The 26,428-nt window shown below is 35.3% G+C and overlaps 1 protein-coding gene across 1 annotated transcript in view; it reads right to left on the bottom strand.

The window, feature by feature from the left end:
- LRBA (LPS responsive beige-like anchor protein) overlaps positions 1 to 26,428 on the bottom strand; it is a 399,190-nt gene that overhangs the window by 265,386 nt on the left and 107,376 nt on the right. Inside the window, 4 exon segments of the mRNA XM_032687089.1 lie at positions 3,931 to 3,995; positions 22,925 to 22,986; positions 25,209 to 25,342; positions 25,617 to 25,695. Of these exon segments, the coding sequence (XP_032542980.1) occupies positions 3,931 to 3,995; positions 22,925 to 22,986; positions 25,209 to 25,342; positions 25,617 to 25,695 (340 nt within the window).

Here is a 26,428-nt window from a genome sequence, read left to right as displayed (position 1 = left end):
TAAACATAGACTGTGCTGGTTTAATGAGGTTATCTTTCAACGAAACATTATGTGATATTTTTTCAAAGCAACTGCTGTGTGAATATTCATTTACAAGTGTATAAAAATGTACGTACAGAACACTAGTCTGTAATTCTTTGGATGGCCAAGAAAACTATGCTTGAGAAAATTAAAATTAAGCATCTTCAAGAGCCTATTCAACTGAAAATTGGAAAGAATAATTGCTGCAACATGCTTAGGAGACTGATCCCTCAACCCCTGCCATGCCAAACCCATTATCACCCCAAAGGGGATAATAACTGTCATGCCTAGTCTCAAGCTCGAGTACGTTTGTTAGTGCACTGACTGATACAGAAAACAAGGTCCAGCATAAGAGATGCTTCACACTAAAGTGTGCTAATGAATCAAAGCGACAGGAGAGAGTTTTAACCTTCACAGAGCAAAGGAGTTGTTTGCTAACTAGTCAAGTAGAGGAAATAAGAGCCTAACAAAAGCGACATTTGTGCATGCAAGGAAATAAAACAAAGCTGTTTGGGTTTTTTTTTAAGTTCATAAATAATAGCTGGACCATCTCGTGCAGAAGGAGGAGACGTAATTAGTTCCAGGGTGAAAAAAAGGAATCAATCTGGACACCTCTGAAGTCTCTTGGCCATGACAGTGAACTAGATCACACCTAAGGGATGGTATCGGCGAACAAATTCCCTCATCAGTAAGCTCTCAGGTTCAGGCTCCAAAACAGACTCTCCCTAAAGGGAGGACCTGAAGGTGAAAGGCAAGCACAAAGAAAGAAATCTAGACTGACAGAAGTTCAGCAGGCTAAGGAAAACATTTTGCAACCTATACTTCTGCTGCACAGATGGCTCAGTATGTGGAGAAGCCGTGGGTACAGGCACCTTTTTAACAAGGTTTCAAAGAGCATTAACAGCGTTCCCAGACATTACAATAATAGAGAACAATACTTGCTCTTTTTTATTAAAAACAGCTTAATGTTCAGTGCAGCAGTGTACTGAAATTGATGTTTCTTTTCCTGCACAGAAAGAAGTTATTCTCCCATACCTGCTCCTTTACCTTTTCACTTCTATTCTGCAGCTTCCTGGTTTTCTGTGCAGGCTTTTTACTTTTTACAGTGTTTGTAAACCGTCCTTCAAGACTTCGGTTGTGTGTTTCAGTTTTAGGTAGGTTTACAGTTCTGTATTTCCACAAAAAAGCCTACTGTTTAGAGATTTTTTTTTCAGTTCAAGATGCAAAATTTCACCAGGCACAAACCAATCAATTCTGCTATACATGTGAAGTAGATGTGATATACCCGGAAAGCCTGTGAGCAACTGTGCGTGTACCACATTAGTTAGTTGTGAACATGCCGAAATTCAGACCAACACATTCTGAGTGCAGCACACACGCTGGAGACCTTATGAGTCCCAGAGACAAACTTTCTGCACATATTTCTGTCCAGGGGATCCTAGCCAAAACATGGCAAGCCTAAACATAAAACTTTCAACCGCTGTGAGAGAGAGAGGTACATTGATACCTTTCACATAAAACCAAAAAATACATTTGAAAGCAAGTAAAAGAAGAGATTTATATCTCCTCTTCCAGACCTCTTCCAGAAAGATTTTTCCAGTTGTCTTATTTGCCTGATAAACAAACTGGTAGAACACATCTCAAACTGGAATATCCACCGGCATCGTTAGTCCAAAAAACTAGTAATAAATATCAGGAACAAATCCCTGGTTTACAAAGGTTATAGGATGACCAAAATTTTCTCCACCAAGGCAGCAGACAAGAGAAATTCTGTGATTCCACAAAATCTAGGCAGTGTTTCCAGTCCTTGATTTTATTTTATTTATTCCACCTCTCATGCCATGGTACCCTACAGACATCCTTCCTTACTTGCTGTACCAGTTCTGTCCTTTGTTCAACCACCTTCTCTTCTTTTCTCGTGCACTTCTAGAAACAACTTAAAATTCAGCTTTTGTTATGAAATCATGCAGCTAAGGTCTGAATTGCTATCTATTTTTCTTAAGTTTTAATTAAAAGATTTCAGCTTCAGGAGTTTCTCAGATTATAATGTTATGGTAAAAATACGTAAAAAAAGCAAATACAAGAAAATCCAAGGTCTGAAGTGTTTTACTCTTAGTTTATGCCCAAGAAAAATAAATGCAAACTGCATAAAGGGAAGAAATACAGAATATAGTTCCTGTCATATGAGGGATAATAGTTTCATTTTAGTGAATGTTGAAAAGCCACAAAGCACAGCAATGACCAATTCAGCAATGGAGGAAAATGGAGACAGATAAAAAAAGCCATTCTTAAGAAATTAATCCCCTCTCCTCTTCACCCTAATGAAAGTTATGTTCCCACTTTAAAAACAAAAACAAAAACCTAAAACACAAGTCTGTTACAAGTCAGAAATGAAGTAACAATTACTTAGACATTTTCTTCTAACCAAAACCACACTTTTCAGTCTTCAAGGGATCATTTCTCCCTGAGACAACCACTCTGCTCAGGCCAGACTATACGTTATTGATGTTGTTTATGGAGGTGGGGGAGTGATTCCATCTGTCTGTGATGGGCACTGCAGGTTTTGAAGAGAAAACAGTCAATCCCAAGCAGTTTACTGATAGAATGCTCTCTGAAAGCCTGACCTGGACAAGCTGAACAGCTACCAGGTAACTGCTACTTACAGCTCAGTGCCAGCAACTGATTTGTTCACGATAATCATCTTACACAGATGAACCCTACATTGTGGTTTACATGTGTGTGGGATCTCTATGTTATCTATGCTAATAAAACATTAATCAAGGGCCAAATTTATAGCGGGCATTTTGTAAGGAAGGTCAAGACAGGTCAGCCTCACATAATAGGAAACAACTACAGGCTAGATCTTAACACTGTAACTGAACACCCTTGTTACTTTACCTTGGCCCTTGGGATCAAGACTAGTAGCAAAATGTTTTTTCTGTCTGAGAATGGTGTTTCTCCTACCATAAACTGAAATGTAACCATCAAAATGGCCATTATTTTTATGTATCTTGAGAACATCTACACATTTTAAAAGAAAAATTCTCAAATAGCCATTTTCCCCTTTCCTACAATGATAAAAAAGATATTTATACAGCATATTAATTTATGTGATAAATGACTTTGTTTTTAATTCAGTAGCTGTTCTAGTCATGTAAAACTTATTTTCTATTGGGATTCTTATGAGCTGAAGTTACTAACAGAATTTACGTTTAAAGAAATGGTTTTTCTTATAGCACACCTTAGCTAATTCATTAAGACATGTTTAAAAAAGTCCTTAGAAAAAAAAGTAAATATTGCTCTTATCTGCCTCAACATTCAATTCCTAATGAAGAAAATACTGATGGTTCTGAATAGTCACTACAAGTCAAAGAGCACGGCCTCATCACCTGCTCTGTCATTTTCTATAAGTTCCAGTAATACACATATAAAGTTACGGTTAGAGCATATAACTAATTGGCAATATTAACAGATTTTTTTTTCCTTAAAGGCACTCCTTTCTATTTTACGAGGTAGATCAGAAATAAATGAGCAAACTGGAATCTAATTTTTGAAACAGAGGCTTATCTTACCGTTCCTAGCTATAATGTCTCTCAATTATCAATTCCCTTTCTCAAGAGATTAGCTGAATACAAATTATAGTTTCAACATTAACCAGTACACAAAGACAGGAAGAAAGAAAATCCATGACACAAATAAGCGAAATATTTAATGTCACTAAAGAGCACTCAGATTCTGCAAAATCCCATATTCAGAATGGAACCAAAGTACTAAAGAATATGAAATCATGCCTGTGGAGCTCAAAGAAAATGACACAAAAAGGAAAAAGAAAAATTATTTTAAAAAAAATTCAAGCCACACAAGTTCCTGAAAGCTAAGACCGAGATTCTACCAAATATTGTGACTTACCTTCCTTCATTAACAAGCTCAATAAAGGCAAGGCCAGCATTCTTCTGTATAGAGTTTTGCCACTCCTGGGGGGAAAAAAGAAAACTGTAGTTGCATAAAAACAAAACTAAGAAGAGACATTTTCAGCAACAAAAATTACACTTTCTTTTCAGTTTTAGCAACTTACACCAGCATTAGAAAACATACAAGGCATTAATTGTGTGCTAATTAGGAAGAATGAATGCCATCATGAAGGAAGAGGACAGGATTGTTTACTCAAGGTCATTGTGTTGAGGGGAGAAGAAAATACAAAAACATCCCACAGAGGACTCCATCATTTTCTTTTGCTATGTAATGTGATAATTCTGAACTTAGCCCAGTTCACTGATGCTTTTTGCCTTATTGAACCCTGATAATGCTAGAAACTGTTTTACATTAATGCAAGGCTCATTCTTTAGACACAAATTTCTCTCATAGCTTGAAGTCTAGTTAGCATATTTGCTGAAAATAATCCTCACTTCAGCATCCCATAGCCACCTCTACTCACAAAAAATATCTGTTAACAATCCAAATATTGCACCATTAACACACAAGTCTGTTTCAAAAACATTGAACATATTTTTGACACTCTGAAATGATGGTAGGAGCAGACACACATGCACTGCACACTCCTTAAACACAGCTGAACTCTGAATTACTGCAAAATTCTACACCTCTTAAACACATAGGTGGGTTTTGGCTGGCCCTCATAAGAGACACAGTGGAAAGAAACCAACCCAGCTGACCTATCCCTGGGGCTTGTTTCCCTCATTTGAAAGCTGAGGAGAAATGGTTAACAAAAACACAAAGTAGATTTTCAGTCCTTGACCAAACAGGAACAAGTTGACCGAGCTGGAAATTAGGGTAGTAAATGTGTAAACCTTATATTTTGGCATAAACATAGAGGCATTTGGATAGAACAGGACAAATACAACTTTTGATTTAAATTCTACACCTTTTCTAATCTAATACAAAAGACTGATTCTGCAGCAGACAGATAGTTAAGTTCCATGTGCAGCTTCCTTAATTTTTTAGTCCTTGTTGTATGAAAAAATAATCCCAATGATTATCAATACTTCTATCACTATGGTTCTTTTCAAAAACCTCATCAGCTCCAAGGCAGGCAAAAAGTTCAAAACTGCAAATATGTCAGTCTTCAAATTTCAGATTTCTGAAAGTAGGTTGTTTTAATATGCAGCATCATAGCACAGTTTTGCTGTTCAGTATTGCAGAATTCTCTCTCAGTCAGTGACACAAAGGTTTGATCAGACACACACAGGAGCCACTAGAACAATGTTGCTTGTTTACAGCTTAAATCCTGTCCCCCTGCCCCACCCAAAAAAGATTTCCAAATTTGAAATGCATTGAAATGATTGTAACTGATCTCTCAAGCCTTGACGTGCTCCAGGCCCAACACACTGTTTGACCGTGTTTAAGCTGCAACGATGTTGTACAATTTTCAAGTAGCCAGAAATAAAAGTAGAATAATTGGAATTTGCAATGTATTATTTATCATGAATTAAAAATGTATTTCATTACTTTTTATGTAACTAGTTTATATGCATTAATTAAAAAAACAGCATTCTAAGCACCAGCTAAGTTCCGCTTCACATACGGGGTTTTGGGGTTTTTTCTGAGGCTACATCAAGAAGCACCATTGGTCCTTATTCCTACATATATCTTACCAATATTTCTCCCACCATCCTTCCCCCAGTTCTCCCCTATTACTTTCTTACGGCCACCACTGCATGACTTTGAGTTAGCCTGTAAGCTGTCTGAAGCATTTTTAAGAAGCATTTATTCTAACAAAAAAAAAAGCCTTTTAGTTTCTAATATTTTACACAAAATAACATATGAAAGTACTCCCTATAAGAGTTTTTTCAATGTATTATCAGTTTCCAAATATTTAGCTTCATATGGTGATAACAAACTATTCTCTTAGTTTAAATGTGAGAAAACTCAAGAAAGGCAGAATAATTTTTCCTTTTCTGACAATGTCCATCTGCTGTTCCGCTTTTTAAAGAACTCTCAATAACACTTGAAAATTTAATTGGTGAAGATGGAGGCTGCCAAAAGTGAAAAGAAAGTGCATTTATAATGATACTTTTCAGCATTTTTCTCTATATCAGACATCATCAAAGAAGGTGTTAGTCTAAACAATTTCATAAGTCACAGCTGAACACACCCTAAAGCTAATTTTAATAGTTGAAAGAAAAGACTAATGGTCTTCATCTTTCATGATCCATTCAATATTTCCCCACAGTATATGTTCACTCTCAAACAATTACACTCACTATGCATATTGCATTATTATATCAACATCTTAGTTATCCATCTCCCAAAAGTATTAGGGAAAAAACATGTTAAAAGCTTCAAACTCAACCACTAATGCAACTAAATAACTACAAAACACATTTCAGCACTTTCCTAAGGAAGGACTGTAAGGGTAGATCAACAAAGTCAATAATTTCATACCTGTTCTAAGCTGTACTTAATTGACCAGCATTTCCTAGGGCTATAAATGTTTAGTAACTGAAAGACATAATCTAATTTTAATGCTTTTGGTCACTGTATACTCAATAGTGAAGCAGGGAAAAAACCAGAAGCACTAAACATTATCACAAATAGCTACAAAGAAAAATAACCATTACAACAAAACAAACACATTTTATTCAAATACTGTGTCTTATAAGGAGATTTCCTAACTCGTTATTGTTTCACCTATTTCCTTAATAGAATCTATAAACAGCCCCTTAAGTACTCTTGATAAAATGCAAGTACTATACCCTTTCCTGAAGTGGTGCTTCAAAATTAATCTGAATTATCATTTTGTATAGAATAACATATTACATTTACTTTATATACAACTCTGCCATAAGCAAAATTATATCCCAGTTCTCTATAGCTTTAATTTCATACCATCAACAAGTTTCATTAACACATTCTTACTGCATGCACAAGGGTCATTAAATGAAAACATTGAACAGTAGTGGTCTTAAACCCCTCCTTTCAGAAACTAATAATCTCCCTCAAGGCTGATATCATGACCTGTTGTCCCATTTCAGTCATGTTGGGGTTTTTAATCTATTTTACAGTGGGGTTTTTTAATTAACTCCAACTAATGATCACTCATATGACAGTACCAAGTGCTCTAACAAAACTCATAAATTACCACATTTACTTTTTGCTAGGAAATACAAACACCAACAAAATGCATTAGACCATAACCAACAATGAGATTAGTCTAGCAAATAGTCTTTAGTAATCGTACCTCCCATTTTATGTCATTGCAGTTACATGTATATGTAGTTAATTCAGTCTTCAGATGCATTTTAAAAGTCTTTTATATTACTTGGTCCTCATATTTCCTTTCTTAAAAATAATGTATGTCTCTAATCATATGGCATCATCAGATAAGTGAAGGTCCTTAAAAATTTCTGCCTTGAACTTGATTTTTCCAGTGTCATGTCTATTTTTTTTTCCATTTGTTGTTGGCTTCCTACTCCGTCTGAGTATCCTTGTTCAGTTCTAACACTGCAGGAGCCTCTTATTTACTCAAACAGGCCTGGCCAAAAGCTTTTTCTACAAGCAGTAGATAGTAGGAGCCAGCTTCAAAACAAAGAATGCAGGTGGTTCTTTACACAAAGAGGATTATTTAAGCAATATTGATATTGCTTAAATACACAGAAATTGCATCCTAATTCAGAAAATACCCTGAGCAAAAAATAGCTGGAGAGTGGAAAAGTATTACATTTGCTTGTCCTATTTTATTCTTTTTGAGCATCTCTTTGTGACTATAGTTGGAGATAGGACAGACAACAAGCAAGGTGGAGCCTTTATCTAACCCAATATAACCATACCTAAACTGTAATCACTCAAACAAATGTCAAGAAAATTCTGTTGATTAAGATTTCTGTTGATTTGCAATTGCAAGTGCTTGCCTGTAGTCAGGAAATGGACATGTCCCTGCTCACCTGTACATTCCAAGGAAAAAAATATAATCACATTTCAAACAATTATGGCAGGAGGGTTGAACCTAGATGGTCTTTAAGGTCCCTTCCAACTCAAACCACTATACAGTTCTCTGAATTACCCCAAAATATACATTCTTCAAGCTATATTTGGAAGACCAATCCACCAACTGGTCTGATGGCTAACAATTAAACATGGATCTTAAGAACAGAATATTTGGAACATTTGCGATATATGAAAACTGCTCTATTCTCAACTGTAACAAACTGTACTACTACTTTCATTCATGTACACATACACTGGCATGCTCCTTAATAATTCCTTTTTCTCAGAAACTTAAAAAAACATCCTTCTAACAAGTTGAACACATTCTACAATTAAGAACTATGTCTAGCAGTTGAAACACACACTAATAAGCAGGGAAAAAAAGGAGCAAATTCTTTGCTAATCCATCCTTCCCATAAAGCTGGTAGAGTTTTAATAATTTATTTTGGTTATGAAACAAAGGAAAAGGATGCCTTTGGTACTGACAACTATGAATGGAGCACTAAGGAGCAGGGTGGGAAAACGTGTTAACATATGACTAGGAGACATATTATATCCTAGAGTAAAGGTCAAATCTGCATGAAAAACTTGTTCATAGAGAGATATACTAATCTTTAAGTGCCTAAAGTAAACTATCAAGAACTTTTCAGCAGTGTTTGCACTTGGTGTCAGCACTCTCTCAGCACCACATCCACTACAGGCTTGAATGAACTCAGCAATAAAGAACATATAGTGAAAAGTAGATTATATCTCAGCTGGGTTCTTCATAATTAAAAAAAGTTTGACTGCATGTTAAGCAGAATATCTGCAAACATAAATTACTTCTGAAGATTGAAGCACGCTTAAATTATTTTAATCTACAAAACACCATTGAAAAAAATTAAAATCAACATGGAATTATGGGAAATCATATCTAGAAATTATGTAGTAATTTAGTATCAAAATTAGCACATGCCAAGTAATTATGAAAGAGAAACATTTGGCAAAGATGTGACACAAATTAAGACTAGCATAAAATACATTTGAGACAAAGTTATCCAGTATACATACAGACATGTCTGTATGTTCAAATAAAATTTAAGACCACAGATAAATAATGACAGAACTATCAGAAACTGACAAAGAAAAAATAATTTCAATAATTATATCCATGGTCTTTTCTCTACAGAACATCACCACTGTTGCTGAATCCTGACACAAAGTGAGAACTTGCAAAAATATTTACTACTCTCCTAAAAATTCTGAACCCTTTGTCAGGGGCAAAACCTTACCAAACAGGCTTGGATTTATTGAAATTTAAACAAAGGTTTCTCTATGAAAGCTTTAACATTGCATCTATGCAACAAGCCAAGCTATCTCACCAATCAATACAGAGGTTTTGATTTCAATAAGGGTGATAAAAGTTACTCTAACCCTGGCCAGCTACAAGCTCTCAACAGATGATCATCATTAGGCCTCTATCGGGCTTCCACATACTCAGGCTGTACAAATGTGTCCTATTAGTACATGGTCTGTCTGTTTGGCAACTCTGGTCCTAAGACAAATGGCAGCTGCTGCCCTTCAAGGTCTGAAGTCAAGTCCTCAGGGAATCTAAAAGCCCAACTGGAAAAATCAAGGCCTGTTCATTAGAGACTGCTCCAGGGGAAACTTGCAAGGCTGCCATTAGAACTATATAAAAGAGCTAATTATTTTTATAAGACTTTTAAAACTATCAAACACACTCAGTTATAATAAAAAGTATTTACTGCTGGCATTCCATTTAAAAGACATTGCTTTTTGTCAAAAAATCAGCTAGTGACAGTACACAACTGAAGTCTTTGTATTAAAAAATTTAATGAGTCTGCTAGGAGAAAGTTGTGTAAAAATGAACTAGATGAAATAGCTTCTCCAGCGAAGGTATAACACCAAGCCTGCTGTTGTGGGAAAACACACTCATATCTAACTAATGAACTATAAAGTTGGGCTGAGGTTGTGCATCTGTGACTATCTACCCCTGAAAAAGACGAGAAATTCAAGAAACAAACATGTTTAGTGTTTCTAAACTGACTGAAAAGAACAAATAACATTCTTGTTTCAAGCCTATGCTGTTAAGGAACAACTGAACATGCTGCAGTACACTTGTGTATTGATAGATCAGTCAGAAAGGCACAGGACCCACTTGGTATCAAACACTAAGACTAAGTAGGAAAAAAAATGAAAACTAAAAGTGTTTCGGTATTTTTCCTCTGAAAAAACACAGAAACAAAGATTATAATAACAACTGCTACTTTCACAAAATATACTCGGGGGAAAAGCTGGAATGTGACCTTTTTTTTTAATTCATAACCACATAATTGTTTACTATTTTAACTACGAAACCAAATCAAAGTTTCTTATACCGAAATATTTTCCCAGCTGCACAGCATGACAACACTGTATCGAATTCTAATGTTATAACAGATCGCCGCTATAGAGTATTTATTACAAATCTTTTAAAAGTGCTATATGAAATTCATTAGTGTTCCTTAATCAATTCTCGGACCAACATGCACATTTAGCTTCCGACAGCCTAATTCAAAAAAGCAATTACAACCCTAGTCCTTATGTAAAAGGACGACAGAAAGAAGCTATGTTAAACCAGTTTAAAAGAATGAAAATGTAAAGAAAACAGATTAGGAATGATTTATATCAATGCCTAGTGCTGAAGTTAATTACAAGTAACCCAATAAAATAGTGCCTTTATTATTGTACAGCAAGTAATAACCCTAGACGCAGAAAACAGAACTCTTTGCCGACTTTTGCATGCTCAATTCCACAGCACACTACATTAAGAATTAAAGAAGTAGTAAATAAGCCATACAGAAACAGCAGGTTTTTAACTAAAAGCAGAAGACTCCCCTGCTGTTTAACCATGTGGGTTACTCCATGTAAACAGAGCTTCCTATAAACTAGTATTATGTTGTTAGTGGTAAATGCCTAAAACTATAATGAGAGTTTAATTTCAATACTTAAAACTTTGAGTTCAACTCACAGTAAGTTTTTATAGATTCTGAAAATAAATTATACACATATAGAGCTGGAGTAGTTTGCATACTTAAGTGCTAGATTCTTCAGTAAAAATGCTACATTAAAAACTGTCCGCTTTTTAGATAATGCCCTTGATGCTATGAGATTACTCTCAAAGTGACAACTGTTTTCTCTACAACCTGTGCGAATCTATCCTAAAAAATACAGTTCCATGTAAGACACAGAGCATAAAATGTTGCAGCATATACAGTCTTTAACAATTACCCACAGCCAGAAAATCTCGAGATAGGTTGCAGTTGTCATAATTTATGCTGATACCAAATATTCTTAAAACAGGATTTTACAATAAAGAAAAACTTAAATAACTTAATCTGAGAGGTCATATAAAATTATGAAAATATCACTGTCTGAATAAATAAAAATTATATCAGTAATAACTATCACAGCATAAAAGGTGCATATCATCACCAGTCAAATCTAATTTTTGTATCCAGTTTCAAAAAAGTAGGAAAAACTGGGGAAAAATTAAATGAGTCATCACTGATTTCAGATCCACAGTTTCTGATGTAGGAAGCAATTTGCCTGGGCAGCTTCTCCCTTTCTCTCTCCCACTAGTAGGCTGTTGCCATGACTCCTCATGAAACAAAATTAGGGGTCAGGTTTGAGTTCATCCAGAAGCAAACCTTTTCTACTTCAGGTTCTTTAACCATCAGCTATTTTCAAAGCCAAGATGAAAGACTAGCTTCAGAAAGAATAGGAACAGGAATCTTAAAAATTAATTGAGAAATCAAAACACCGAGTAGTTCTGTAAACATGCAGCAATGGAAAGTATGAAGCTGTGAGTTAAAGGAGATGAGACAGAAAAACAAAAGTGAGGAAAAGGAACAACACAAGATTAACAAAGGGAAGAGATCCAAATAATTGCATTGCAGTCACAGTAACATTTTTTATGAATAAAGGCAAATAAATTGAGGAATAGCAAGAATATAAGGCAACTGACTCTTGATTTCATTGGTTTTTTAACTTTGATCGTCATTTGAGATTTTGTAAAAGCACAGAATGGAAAAAAAATTGGCTTTCAAGGTAGACTACTAATTATAAGGACAAGAAAATCGCAGCACACTCACTGCTGCACAGTTGCACTAGTAGTGATGGACTGATCCCACCCATAGCAACATTCATCATCACCACCAAATAGCAGCAACCTTCTTGCTCAATGTTTTTAGCTTTAAATAAATGAATTTAACTAGTAAAGAATATACACAGTGAGCACTGTTTTTGGAACCACAAGCCCCTTTATACAGCAGGTGGATTGGAACTAGATGATCTTTAAGGTCCCTTCCAACCCAAACCATTCTACCCATTTAATGATTCTGTATTACCCTTTTCCCCAAATGTAGCTCAGTTTCTATTTAAACTCCCATAATGATGCACGTAAACGACAGACAAGATTCCCACCATCATTGTACCTTTGAGGGAATGGAACTGAAGCATGTAAGCCAGTCCCAGCTCTTCATTCAAAAGACAGGATGTCCAAACCTGTCCTTTGTTATTCCCTTGGGCAATCCTATCCTAATGCAGATCTTTTCTTGAAAGATTTAGAGAAAATGAAGCTAACTCAAATAACAAAAAAAAGGTAGAAAAACTAATGCATCTCTTCCAACAAGCTCTACTTGCACACTCCTCTCCCTTCCTCATCCTGCATCTGTTGTCTTCCTTTAGACTAAAATATAATACACAACACACTGCAACACAGGACTCTGTTTTCATGTTTCCCTACATGTTGCTACAATAAACATGATAAATAGTAATTTTCTGCTCCTTTCTTTGCAAATCCTCCCCTGCACTCATCAAGTAAATTTTTTAAAAGAAAAATATAACCCTTTTAATTAGAAGCTTAAACAGATGTCTTTGCGACTATTCAAAGAGCACTGGAAAATCCAGTTGATTTTTCTGAATCAAATATGGCTCAGAACTAGGATCTAACGCTTAACAGACATGCACCTCAATATCATGATTTCTGCATAATCTGAATTATGAGTTTTAATAAGTTAAACAAGTTATTTATCAGAAGATTAGTGCATCATCAACAAACTTTGGTGAGACAGGCATTTTCCCAGTTGCAAAAATATTCAAAAGGCACAGATGAATATAAATAAGGCTAAAAGTTAAACAAAAAACTGAAGAGCACCACTATACAAATTTTCTCCTGGTAGAACTTTAAGTAAACAGCATTTCTCCCCAAATCATAAGTTCCTTAGGCAGTGTCGCTTGGAAGCAGAGATACATTATTTTGTTTATTACCATGAACAAAAAAGTTCACATATTTGTAATTAGTATTAAATAAGCAACAAGGATTGCTGCTCACTGAACTTTCCATAATCTCATACCCCTCCCCTAAACCTCTTTTCATAGTCTCAAATTAAACAGACTAGCTGTAAAACAGCAGGGTGTCAAATTAAAGCACACTTTATTTTCAGAGGTCTCCACACTTCGCGGCTGACTTCCTGTCAGGAAGAGTTCCATTTCAGTGCAGAGCCCCATCAGCAGGGAGCTCACAGAATTAAGTGCCAGTTGATATTACTTTGTTTTGCATTTACCACCCATGAGAATATTGTTCAAAGATCTAGTTATAAAGTCAGCATGGTATCATCCTTCTGACTAGACTGCCAAGCCACAGGGTGTGCTCTCACTGCACAAAACTCACCTTAAATGGTGGTGTTTTTTTAAGACCTAGTGTGCTGGCGAAGCAACAGGATGCCTTTTTTCTTCAGAAAAGTCTTGCTTCTGTAGCTAAATTATGTTCCCTTAGTTTTGAACATCTGCAGCAGTGTACATTCATAGAAATGAAGCTGTCCCATTCCCCTATCAAACCCCCATGATTCACACTTACATTAGACAATCCACACTCCTCCCTAGACATAAAAATGCATACATTAATCAAAGTCCCAGCAACACACCTTTAAAGGTTATTATTTTTAGCTGTAGAGGATATGTTTTCCATTAAACTCACACCAACACCTTCTCCTGGATTCCTGACCAAATGCAAATCATTTTCAATTCAAAAGAGAATTTTTCTTCATATGAGCCTATACTACTTGAAAAGTCTATAGAACAACCACTAAAGATTGTACTTTATTAAAAAAAAAAAAAAAAAGAAAATCTGGGAGGGAAAATCCTCATTCTTCCCACAGAATTCTGTTTTAGTAAGGAGAACTTAGAAAAGTTCATCTCTCTCCACTCCAGTGTAGCAAACTATTTCTAAGAATGGTTTTGCAGTTTTTAAACCTATCTTTTATTCTTCTACCGAAAGTTTGCAAGTCATGTTGAATTCTCCAAGTGTCTTGTCCCAAGAAACAAAACTTCATATCAATCCACATAAAAATATCATGGCTTTAACACACCTATCCATTTGTAGCTCTCTGAACACCTTCTTAGTCTAATACATAGCACTTGAGCATCTTGATTGTTTTACATATAGATTTATTTTTTTAATTTTTGTTCAAAACCACAATTACTTCCCACAAAGCAGCTGTGTAGTATGAACCAAAAAACACTGGCTCATTCACACTACTTTTCTCAGTCTGCAGCTGATATGGCCTGCTTTTGTTGAACATTTCAAAGTACAGCGGTTGCAAATTGCAGATGGCATTTTCTAGGGGGTCTAGAGCAGGCCTAGACTAAACAACCATTTAAACTATTGCTTTGACCATTATTTATATCTAATATGCAGAAACATCAACCTCATTTAATCAAAGTATAATATACCATACCTTCTTCTGTTTTTCTCATACTAAATGTAACACATCATAGTTCTTGCCCATCTTAAAATCCCACATCGTACAATTCATCTGCAAACTGGAGAATGAGTAAACCTTTAAAATATCCTCCTAGACTAAGTATTATGGAAAAAAATAAGGAGGTAAAGCCAAAATACTAGCTCACACACTTTAACTACTGTGACTATTACCTGCCAGGATATAACTATCAAGTGGTTATTGCATCATGAAGTCAAGGGAAGGTCACTTATTATTCATGCACTATTGGCAAATTATTCTCATTACATTCTAACCTATTTCCACACATAAGGCAAAAGCAAAGTTATAAACTTCTTTGATTTCTACTACTCAGCAAATTGTCAATACACATCCATCCACTTCACAGAATATTGTTTTTTGCATGAGTCTATCAAAATCAATTTTTTTAAAATTTAGCCAGTGATGGATACAGACATTTTAAATGGTCTATCTGTATGCTAACAGCAAACAAAGCATATTATTCCTGAAGCCAACAGTGATATCTAAGAGAAAAGACAGAGTTTAAACAGATCCTAAGCGTAGAGAAGTGTGAACTTTAGTAATCATTAAGAGTTTGAAATAAACTCCTCTTTAAACATATTAGGGTGCTCTCTAAGCAATTCCATGGAACTCAACAGGCTAAATATTGCAGGCAATTACAGGCAATTAAACTTTCAAACAACTTAGAAAGCTACAAAAAATTGAAGCAGGAATGATGTTCCAAGAGGCAAGTTTTACATTATCCTGAGGTTTCACACAGACTGTATTAAAATAATCCAGTTTTAGAGAGACAATATCTACATACTGCTTAAGTCAAAGAAAAAAAAATACATTCAGCTAATTTAAATGTAATTTCAACATACTCCAGTTCAAAGAAAAGGTTTTCCCAGCTGTTTCCATTTATTTCAATCTTATCAGATTTGCACTTCAGATAGTTATCTGCCAAACTGATCTCCAGTTTCAAACACTTTGAATGCATAACACAGTTCAATGAAGCAAGGAGCAAAATATCCATAGCACCCATAATCCATTTGTAATTATTCCAAGTACTCTGCTCAGTGACATATACCAAGGATGAAAGTAGTCAATATATGTTTTCAATACCCAAAGGGAAATCCTCAGTGACGGAAGAAAAACTTCCACTTAGGAAGCAAAGAAGTTATAGTATGCATAAACCCACAGATATATCTCATGTAAGGAAGAATCCAAGTGATCTAGACAACAGATTTGATAATGTAACCATCTGCTTTGTGAGAAGGAAACTTACTGAAAAGACAGTATCTAAAATCCAAGCAATAAAGGATGGTATTCAAGGAGTCTGGATTCCACAGCCACATCTTCCAAGACTTTCATTCACTTTCTCCAGAGTTAATCCTACTGACCAGTAGTCAAACAGCTCACTGTGTTTATATCAAGTGTCTTGCAATGCAGGCAAAGGCAGAAGCCCTAAGACCTTACAGAAAAGAGTTGATGTCTTCATATATCAACAACCAAAGAAGGAAACGGCAATTGAGAACAACACAGATGAATCACAGTGTTGCTTTTACAGACTGAGAGAGCTTAATTTCTTTCAAAACTGGACTCTTCCATATGTCTGGTAAATGCCCCCAAGCTGCTGGACTACTCGCTACTTTGGGGGGGATATGTTGAAATTTTTCCTCTGATAGATTATTCTACCTGGTGATAATAATAATTGTTACTTGAAACACCAGTTGAAACTTAAGCCCCTTCTGTCCCAGGAGAGCACTTCGAGAGCATAGCCCCTGGCTACTGTGGAATCGCCCTTCCCCTCTCTCTCTAGTTCTGACCACAGTCTCCACTCTGCAAAACCAAGGCAATGTAGATTAAAAATATACATTGCAGGGGGGAAAGAATAGCTAGAGTTTTGGAGGACGAAACAGTTTATGATGTAAAACCTCTTCACTGAAAATATCCTGAAGTAGCACCGAACATAAAGCTTAATAGACATTTCCCAGCTACTTTCCATCCAACAGCATCCTAAAGAAGATTAGGATAAGGATCTTCCATTTTGTGTTTCAGTTACAAGGGCCATGTAATATTTGTTACTAAATTGCATTGGGAACGTCCTTACTGCTGCTTGCATACCAAATAATAACATGCCTGGTAATCCCATATTTTCAAATGTTAAGATTTACGCAGTTTTATTAATATGCCTGGTTTTCCTTGGGATGAATCACATCTGAGGCGGCTTAAAAATCTAAATAATCCATAGCAGAGCAAGGTGATCTTGAATATTCACTTCGTTCCACAGCCATCTCATCTCTACAAAAATCTAGGCTATCAAATATTATCCCAATCTTCACATTCTTCAAAAGAGCACAAGTGTACCTCAATACAGTACCTTCATACTAAACTAGAAACACTGAATACTTCACGGCTTTCCAAAGGAAGTTAGCAATACAAGGCAAACACCTGTGGGCATGATTCATGCAACATCTTTTCCTGAACTTCATTTAGACTTTGGTAAATTCTTTTTTCTGTTTTTATTTGTTAGGATCTAAATCATTTTCATTTACCTAATAAAGTTATGGTCCTAACCATTTTATCAAGAAAGCAATCTATCATTGAAGTGTTGTGGGTTTTTTTCAACTCAAATACAGCTACATGAATCTTTGATAAAGACAAAGATCCTATTTGCAGAAGTTCACACTATATAAAAAGAAAATCTTCCAACTCCCAGTATTTTCTAAATGCCTTCTAAAAGAAAATTAGAGCATGTATTACAGTTGATAGAAAACCATTTGACAGCTTACAAAATCCCCACAAAATCTACCCTCTATGCCAAAACATATACATTTTTAAAAAAACCAAATCTCTAAATGGAGATCAAATCCTTTTTTCAACTTATTTTCAGCTGTTATAACATAAAGTGATTAGATGGAAGAACATTACTGTGATTAAAATGTCATCATCTAACACTTGGGGCACATAAAAAGTACTCAAACAGCATTTATTCTCTTCATATCTAAACCAGGATACTGTTAAGAGTTTTGATGAATCTTTTGAGTTCAGCTGCCATGGCATCATAGTGACATCAGTTTTTAGCTAACATATACCCAATTCAATTAAAACTTCATAGCAATCACTACAGTTATCCATCACATCAAATAGCACTTAAAAGTAAATTAGGAACCAGTGCAGATCACAGAGCATCAGCATAAAGTGTTCTCTCTGCAAGCAACTGAAAACCTGCCATCTTCTACTTCTACATCAACTAAAATCTCCAAGTAATTCAAAGACTTACCACATTTTAGAACACGCTGCAGAAATCCATTCCTGAGGGAATGAATTTGGATCACTGATACAACGCTTTTTTTTTCTGAGCAGAGGATACTCATAAAAGCCTGAAGATCCTATTGCAATCCCACAAACACTGAAGTAATGGGGTGGAAGCGAAAGGAGGGTGTGAGAAAATTCTGCTGAAAAAATCCAAATCGTAACTACTATCCTATTGCTTTCCCTTGGGGAAAATAATGCTTGTATGGGTGCATGACTGCATGGCACATGTTGATATTGCTCAAATAATTAAGATTCCTTATCAAAGTAAGAGATATGATATGACCAAGATACTGCCCATGCAAGAGATGTAACCTGACTTCTTTAGAAGCAACAGAATCCATTCAAGAAGGGGTTTAGTTGCATATGAAAGATCATACTAAAGAAATACCTCAGGCAAAAATTTCACCACTTAATCAATGGTAACTGGACTAGGAAAAAAGAGAGTTAAGACCCATAAGTTTCCCTACACAGGCAGTAAGACCAGCTTTCACAGTGTAATTTTTTTCTGCTTTAATACTACTAATCAGCCTCTGCTGTATTTTTAAAATGCACATGGTACGGTCCTGGATCATGCTTCTCTCTCCAAAAAATAACTCCAAAAACGATCAGCACAGCACAGGACATGGTCAGCCATAATCATATTTCATTGGGCCATATGAGCAGATGCTATCTCTGCAGACAAAAAAATCTGGAGTACCAGGGTTTATGCTTCCCTCTTCCACCTCCTCATGAAAGATATACCTTATCGAGGCCCAGTATACATTTAATAGCTAAGGCTATGTAGTTATATTGCAATATATCATATTAATATTTCTCAAAGATAAATTGGTCCTTGTTTTATATATGCCATGAGCTACCAGGAACGTGCCTTTAGTCCTTTTGAAACAACACTGGACAGAGAAAGGAGGAACCAAGAAGATTATACAAGAGTTGAACAGTATTTGAGTCAGTCTAAGTTTAGATTCAGTAGGAAAAAAGCTCTTAAGTCAAAGATGAACCTGACAAGAACCATCCAGTTAGTTCTCTTACACATATTCCACTGGAGATTCAGTTGATTTACTACAGAAAGAAGCATTTTTCAAGTGTCAAAGATTTTGTAAATTCACAGGTATCAAGGAAAACTATGGAACCTATTTTGTACCGTTTCACCTTGGAGCTACAATAACAGGATGAATGCTTCATGCATGTGAGCAAGAAAGAAATATTTTTATTCCCTTCAGGAGAGAGTAGGGAAGATCACAGTTGTTCCTACTTGGTCATGTATTTCAAGAAAATATCTGACAAACGAAAGGAAGCACAGTAGCATATTTGCTTTAGGGATATGCACTCAATTAATACAAGCCCCCTTTGTGTTTTAGGCACAAAGTCCTTTTAGATGAAAATGCTTTCTTTGGGGGTGACATCAGTTTCCCCATGCAGAAGTCTTGTCTCACAATTGCACATGAGCACCTTCACCATCCTGATGTCACTCATTTAGAAGGGATAACAGAAGCAGGACTTCTCTCTCTTGGCTGGTTTAATTACCCCGACAGGATGCCAGGCCAGACGAGATGGTGCTTCTAGGTTCACTGTACTGTATGCATTTCTGATAAATGGGAAAAGAATAGATGACCTGGCAGAAGGCTCAGACAATAACATGTGATTTACAGGACATGAATGCAGCTACTATAAGATTTATCTGACAGCCCTCTCCGATAGTGGACTGTTGAGTATCCGATGGAATGATTTCTAGTCTGGAAAGTCTGCTACTGAGTAGCCATACACATTATTTATTTATTAGATGTTTTGGGTTGAAACCATTTTTAAATGATGCACTTCACAATGCTCAGCCATAAATTTAGTTTTAAACCCTAGAAGGGAGGTAGTGTTATTGGAATGTGTGTCAGACTGAATTAGGATGAGCAACACAACGCTTTTATAAAGTGGCCTTGAATGCAACGTCGATTCTTTCAAAAATGATATTAATGTCAAATAAGCAGGAACACTTTGCAGTAATATTAAATGAAGGATTCTTTATGTTTTGATAGATTTATAGAAATGTAAGCACACACACAGAGACACATCTCAAAACATAGTGTGTCTATCAAAAAACTGGTTTTGTCTTAGGAAAAGCCTTTTGTGTGTATCTCAAACCACCTGTTTCGCTTTTTGCCTTTGTTAAATAGAAAGCAATAGACCAACATGCAAACACTAAACAAACACAAAAGCAATGGTCTTTTTCCATATGCCTAAATATATGAAATTTAAACAAGAAAAGAAATTCACCAGGTATCACAAATAGCTCCACAGAACGGTATCTCTTTTTTAAAAAAAAAAAAAAAAAAAAAAATTCACATAGGAAAGAGCTTTATTTTCACAATTTTATGAAAAAATTATTTGTGTGATATTATTATGCCATTTTGCACTTCTGAGAAAAAAAAAAAACATATTTCAGCCACAAATCTAAATAAACATCAGGAAAAAGTCAGGTGTTTAAGAAAAAACGATCCAATGGCTTACATTGGATCTACAATGTTTAAAATGAATTTTGAGAAGGGGTTATCATAAAAACATCAAAGATTAATCAAAGCAATCTTTCAATTTCATAAAGTGATGGCTGACAAATTTGTGAAGTTTTAAATCAAATTTGCAGATACTTACTTTGTAACTATGCCACATTATTTATGTGATTAAAAACTGTTTTTTGACCTGATCTTTTGATCTTTGGCACTTCATCCTCTCCATCTCCTCTTAAAAATTAATTAAAATTTTAGCAAAAGGATATCACTTCATTTCCCACCCTATCTTGCAGGGGGGAAAAAAAGAAAAGAAAAAGAAAAAAAAAAGGAAAAAATCAATCAAGCTCAACCCCATCTCCTCCCAGTATCTCTAAAATGTCGGCTTGAAATTCAATTTCATATCTCTCAAGCTTTCATGTAGCAAAAGACAGTTCACTTCTTAACAAAATAAATCACTTCTGTGATTGCCATGCTGACCTCTTTGAATTAGGAAAATTCAAAGTGAAAAATGTAATTATCACCCCAGAACAATCTGTATACATCTGGAGCTAATTTTAGATTCATTTCTCACATCATTTTTCATATTCTGCCAAAAATTACAGCTGCTATGCAACTTTAGAAAGACTTTGAGGTCTTTGCGACTTTATTGGTTTATTTCTACCATTTCACAAAGAACAACCTCGGTCTCTGCAACCAGCACTGCTAAGCAATCACGATAGCTTCAATTTGATTAGATTAGCATTAAGTGGCATTGTGACACTTATGACAAATAGATGCATTAGAGCACGTCATTTATTCCTTGTCCTTTCCACTTCCCAAAACCAAACAAGTGACGTACAGTACGGAGCACAACATGATTTTAAGAAAGATTAGATTACCCTACCAAAAAAAGAGGGAAAGGTCAAGCACTAATTATTGATACAAGCAGCATGGATACCGAAAACTAATTTTTTAAAATGGTAATACCAAGCTGTCAGACACGTATTTAATACTCAGATTAGTTCTACTCTAGTTCATTCATTAATGAATGAACAGTAAAATTTGCATACGGATTTCTTGGTAGCAAAGATTCTTTTCTAATCTAAATCAGCTGCAAGTTCATATTCTAGAAGTTGTGAACAACGTTCACTTCCAGTATTGCCATATGTAAAATAACAATCTCTACATTCCAAAAGTTCCAAAAGGAATATTAAATTCCTTTCAGGGTAAAAAGATACTGTATTTCCTGTGGAAAAGTAGATGAGCAAAGTTCTAGTTACATTCATTAATAATAACCTCACTAGAAAACATAACTACTCTTCACTAGTTCATTGTAAAATCTATTAGGTGTAATCTCCAGAAGTAATTGTTCTTATTGCAGTTTATTGACAATGCAGACCATCGATTTTTCACACCTTCTATGATTCTTTCATTTGTATTCATGAAATGTCTATCAGCACACTCTAAATAAATTTGGCAATATAGGCACTAAAACGAATAAATCGATGTGAAGAAACATTAATTTTGCATTATCCTTATTCGTCAGGCAAGCAAACCATAAGGGTTGTAAATGAAGGTCAAAGGTTTTGAAATGGGTCAGAACCCTTGACCTCCAGACCAATACCATTCCCATTAAAAAAGGCTATTTTAAAGTTTTAAGTAGGGGAATTTACTACCAGAAAGGTATAATTTTTAAGGCACCAAAAGAAAGGCTCAATAAAAACAGTCTTCCGTTTAATTACAAAAAAAAAGAAAACAAGAAACCCCAAAAGAAAATCCAATTAATACAGCATACACAATTTAAAGTAAGTTCCTTAGGCTCTGGTTCTTTTCTAACCATGGGAACAGGCCACTTCTTAAATATCTAAAATCACTTTGCCTTTAGGAGTGGAAAATGTACCAAACTGCTGACAACCAGGGTTGCTTACTTAAATTTTCTCAAATTCTTAGTACTTGTCAAATCAATTGAGAATGACAGGGTTTCAAAAGTATTTATCACTTGTTTTGTAACCTCTACACAAAAGGAAAAATTCTATTTATCCCAGAGGATTCAGCATGTCAAGATGCAGAAATCAATGTTTCTTTAATATTTTATTGGTCCTATTTTATCTTATAAAAATGACAGCATAGAATTACTTAGGCATACCATCTTCAAGGTTATGTAAATGCTCAATAGTAAGGTAACATAAAACCATTCATATCTTCTCTCTTGAACTGAATAGACACAATTACTATGGTTTTGTTTTTAATCAAAAGGCCTTGTACGTTATCTCTTTACATATTTATATAAGCTTAAAGTCAAATTTAAAGTCAAATTTTAACTGCAATTTCCATTGTGTTCAAAGACAGCACTCTCAGACATTGCTACTTAAATCTCACCTGAGAGCAAAGAAGCATCACCAGCTCCACAACTGAACTGCTAGATTTCATGCACACAAGACCTACAAAAAGAAAAAAGCATACAAAAATGCATGTTTATATGGCACCAGCTACTAACACAAACTGTTTTGAAGTTCAATAGATTAGAAGTATTTTGACAAACAAAGGAAAACTGAAATTTTCATGCCACTAACAGCAATACAGCTAATAGTAATACATTACCTCCATTATTCACGTAAATGTTTGTATGTCAAAATGATCAGAAGTGTGGTTAACATATGTTATATTAATCCACTGTATCTACATTTTGCTATTTCTTGAAGGATTGGATCATTATATATGCAGAGAAGGGAAATGGCTTCATGACCTTTGCTTTCTCCATTGCGCGTTCTCCTTTCAGCCCCCAGCTATCAATCAAGTTTCCATTTTGTTTCATGGCAGCAGACATCCCAAACACTCTTATTAGTACTTTGACCCTTAACCCCACACTAAACCTTAGCAGAAGTGCAAGCAGTAACCTATTATATATATTTTCAATTGTTTATAAACTAATTTGACTATTATTATTATTTGGGTTTGCATTTTGTTTGGTGTTTTTCTATAACTGGGTTTTAGGCCCAAAAATTGGTTTCATGTGTTTATTTTTGTCTAGACAGTTCATACACTCCCAATAATTATCCTGATTTTTTTTTTTTGGTCACCCAATCTATGAAATACTTATTTATCTGAGTATATAACATATACTACAGTCAAAATACTTTGAAACCAGATTATCTTTTATCTTCAGAGAAGAAAAAATGTAACTAAATAGGATATTTACTTCTCTGGCAAATAGAGCTTTGAGGAAAATCACTTTTCTGTTTTTTCTTATTAAATGAATGAAATAATTTTCTTCACAAGGCAGCTTCTATTAAAATGTTTATCAGCTAAGGTGATGCCCACGTGCATGAACAGAAGCAGAATCCCAACTGTTTGAGTCTCACAGAAGGCAACTCGTACACTTCTTCCTTCCATTTCTTCCTACCCAAACCAGTAAGCAAGCTAAACTCCTAAACTAAACACCTTTAGTTTCAGTGAAGTTTAACAAACTCTTGATTTTGATATCAGCACTCTTCAGGAAAATGCTTGACCGTGATTGATACTCTAGTTGTGTTTCTTGCCAATGTTAATCATATTCAGCACTATATACAGGATGACTGTCCTAATTCAAGAAAAAATTAGTTCCAAAAATGTTTTTAAGTGGAACTTTAATTCCCTAGGAAGAAACTAGCTGTGTTAGCACAAATACAGCTCACGTGCCAGTTATCAGCTCAAGTTAAGCAACCATGAGATTCTACCATGAGTGCACTTTTCACTGGAAGCTCCAACAAGCTCTGGCTCTAATTCAACTCACCTCTTTAACTGGACAAAACCTGCAACTTTCTTTCTAAAAATCAGTGGACAAAGCATATGATATAGCCAAACTATGAGAAAACTGAAAAACTGGTGTTGCTACTAAAGTCACAGTGTTCCAACAGATACGACTTTTTAAACTGAGGACGTTAATGTCTGCATTGCAGAACTGAGTCTCATTCTTAAACAGAGAAATCCACCTGTAGAAAAGTCCATCATCTCAGTTTCAATCATTTTATGCCACTCTTCACGATGAAAGGCCATGATCAGTGCTGTGCACATGAATCTTTATCTTCTCAGAAGTACCAGAGAATTATTCTCAATACTGACAACGTATTTCTCTTACCTGTATGGCTGCCTTCCAGTTGGAAACCAGAAAGGCAGAAGCAGACTAACATGCAAGAAATGGACCAGAACATGCTCTACTGACTTAGTTCCCAAGAAGACTTCCGCTATAACATCCCACTAAAAATGCAAGTCTTTGTGCTTAACTTTCTACATTATACACTTTAGTTTGCAAAAAAGTGCTGACCATGACATTAATTTTTTTTTAAGGCTCACAAAACATATTTCATACACCAGCTTGTATAAGACAATCTGCTGGAAGAGTTGGAAAACTAACAAAGAGACAACTGTAGTTGGTCTCTCATAGTGAGGCACACAAAATTCAAGATGAGATGGACACAAAGAGGTTACAGAGATGGTAAAAATGAGGAGGCAATGACAATGACTTCAGACGACTAAAGACAGAAGGGACAGGAGGCAAAGCAATCCAGTGGATAGCTCTGTTTGGAAAGAAAGGAAGATATCTCCTAAACAAAGAAATCTTGAGTCTCCAAAGTAAAACAAAGCACACATCTAAAAAAACACCTTTTTTTAAGTGGAAACTTACTTGTACCTTCTATCAGCAACTCCTGCCCGTGGCTGCCCAAAAGAGTCCGAGAAAGAAAGGGAGCAAAATCCACAAAAATCTCTCTCAGAAGTGGGGCAGCTTTTTCCAAAGCATGTTCAAGCCTGTCTGTAATACTAGTAAAAGAGATACATGTGATTAGAAACAGGAGAAGGAAGCTACTGAAATTTTGTAAAAACTAATATAGATTTTGACAATGTTAAGTGATATGTGATATACATTTATAAGAAGGAATTAATAATCTGTCGCTCAGTATTTTCCCAAACCCTCATTATGTATTGAACGTCAGCAAAAGAACATTCTTAAGTTATGTGGAAAAATAATATCAACTGTAATAACAAAAATGTGAGCCACAGCACAGCTGTTCAGATGCTCAATTGAAGAAGTTACCTCATATTTGAGGCGGAATCCTCAGGCACTGAAGAAACTGTAGGAACAGATGGCAATTTTGAATTAGATGATCCCTTTCCTACAAGAGAAAGTAATAATAAACAAATCATATAAAAGAATTACACGAGAAATCTTGCTTTTCAAGTGTTGTGTGAGGACTAGATAAAAACCTTTCACCTCTTTGTACCTCAAACGTTTTCTTCCATAAGAGTCACATTTATTTGCATTCATATATACCAGATATGCCATGGTAAGCTTTTTAAATGCTGCTCTTGTACAAACAGAAGTGTTGCAGTTTGTTTTGTGAAGGAGGTCAGACTAGACTGCAGTGATCCCTTTTGGTCTTATAAGCTATAATTCTCTCTGAACAAATTCAGTAAAGCAACCTTAAACAGTGAATAGAAACAATGTCTTACACCTTTGATGTTCCTGTAATGTGCTAAAATATATAACAGTACTAATATATAACAATGTAAAGCCAAATGGTAAAGTTTTAAAGCATCTCTTTTGGTTACTAGAAGTGCTCATCTAATTTCAAGTAACTTGCACAGTATTTTTGTGTAAAATTAAAATATATTTGTGTCAAAATCATGGAGAAAACAAAATGAGTGGGTATTTTCAACAGCCTGCCTTAAATTTTTGCAACATTAGGACTCTGACAGAGACAGCTATGATAAAATTTTCCATTGCACTGCCAGTGTCATTAGCATGATGGCAGTGGTATAACCTCATTTATGAGTTATTAACTTTGCCACATTAATTATTCAAAGGTTGATAGGGAAGACTGGGTCACTTATGTATCCTACACTTAC

This window comes from Chiroxiphia lanceolata, chromosome 4 (assembly GCF_009829145.1).
Source record: "Chiroxiphia lanceolata isolate bChiLan1 chromosome 4, bChiLan1.pri, whole genome shotgun sequence".
Classification (NCBI taxonomy): Eukaryota; Metazoa; Chordata; class Aves; order Passeriformes; family Pipridae; genus Chiroxiphia; species Chiroxiphia lanceolata.
This window is presented reverse-complemented; position numbering and strand designations above follow the sequence as displayed.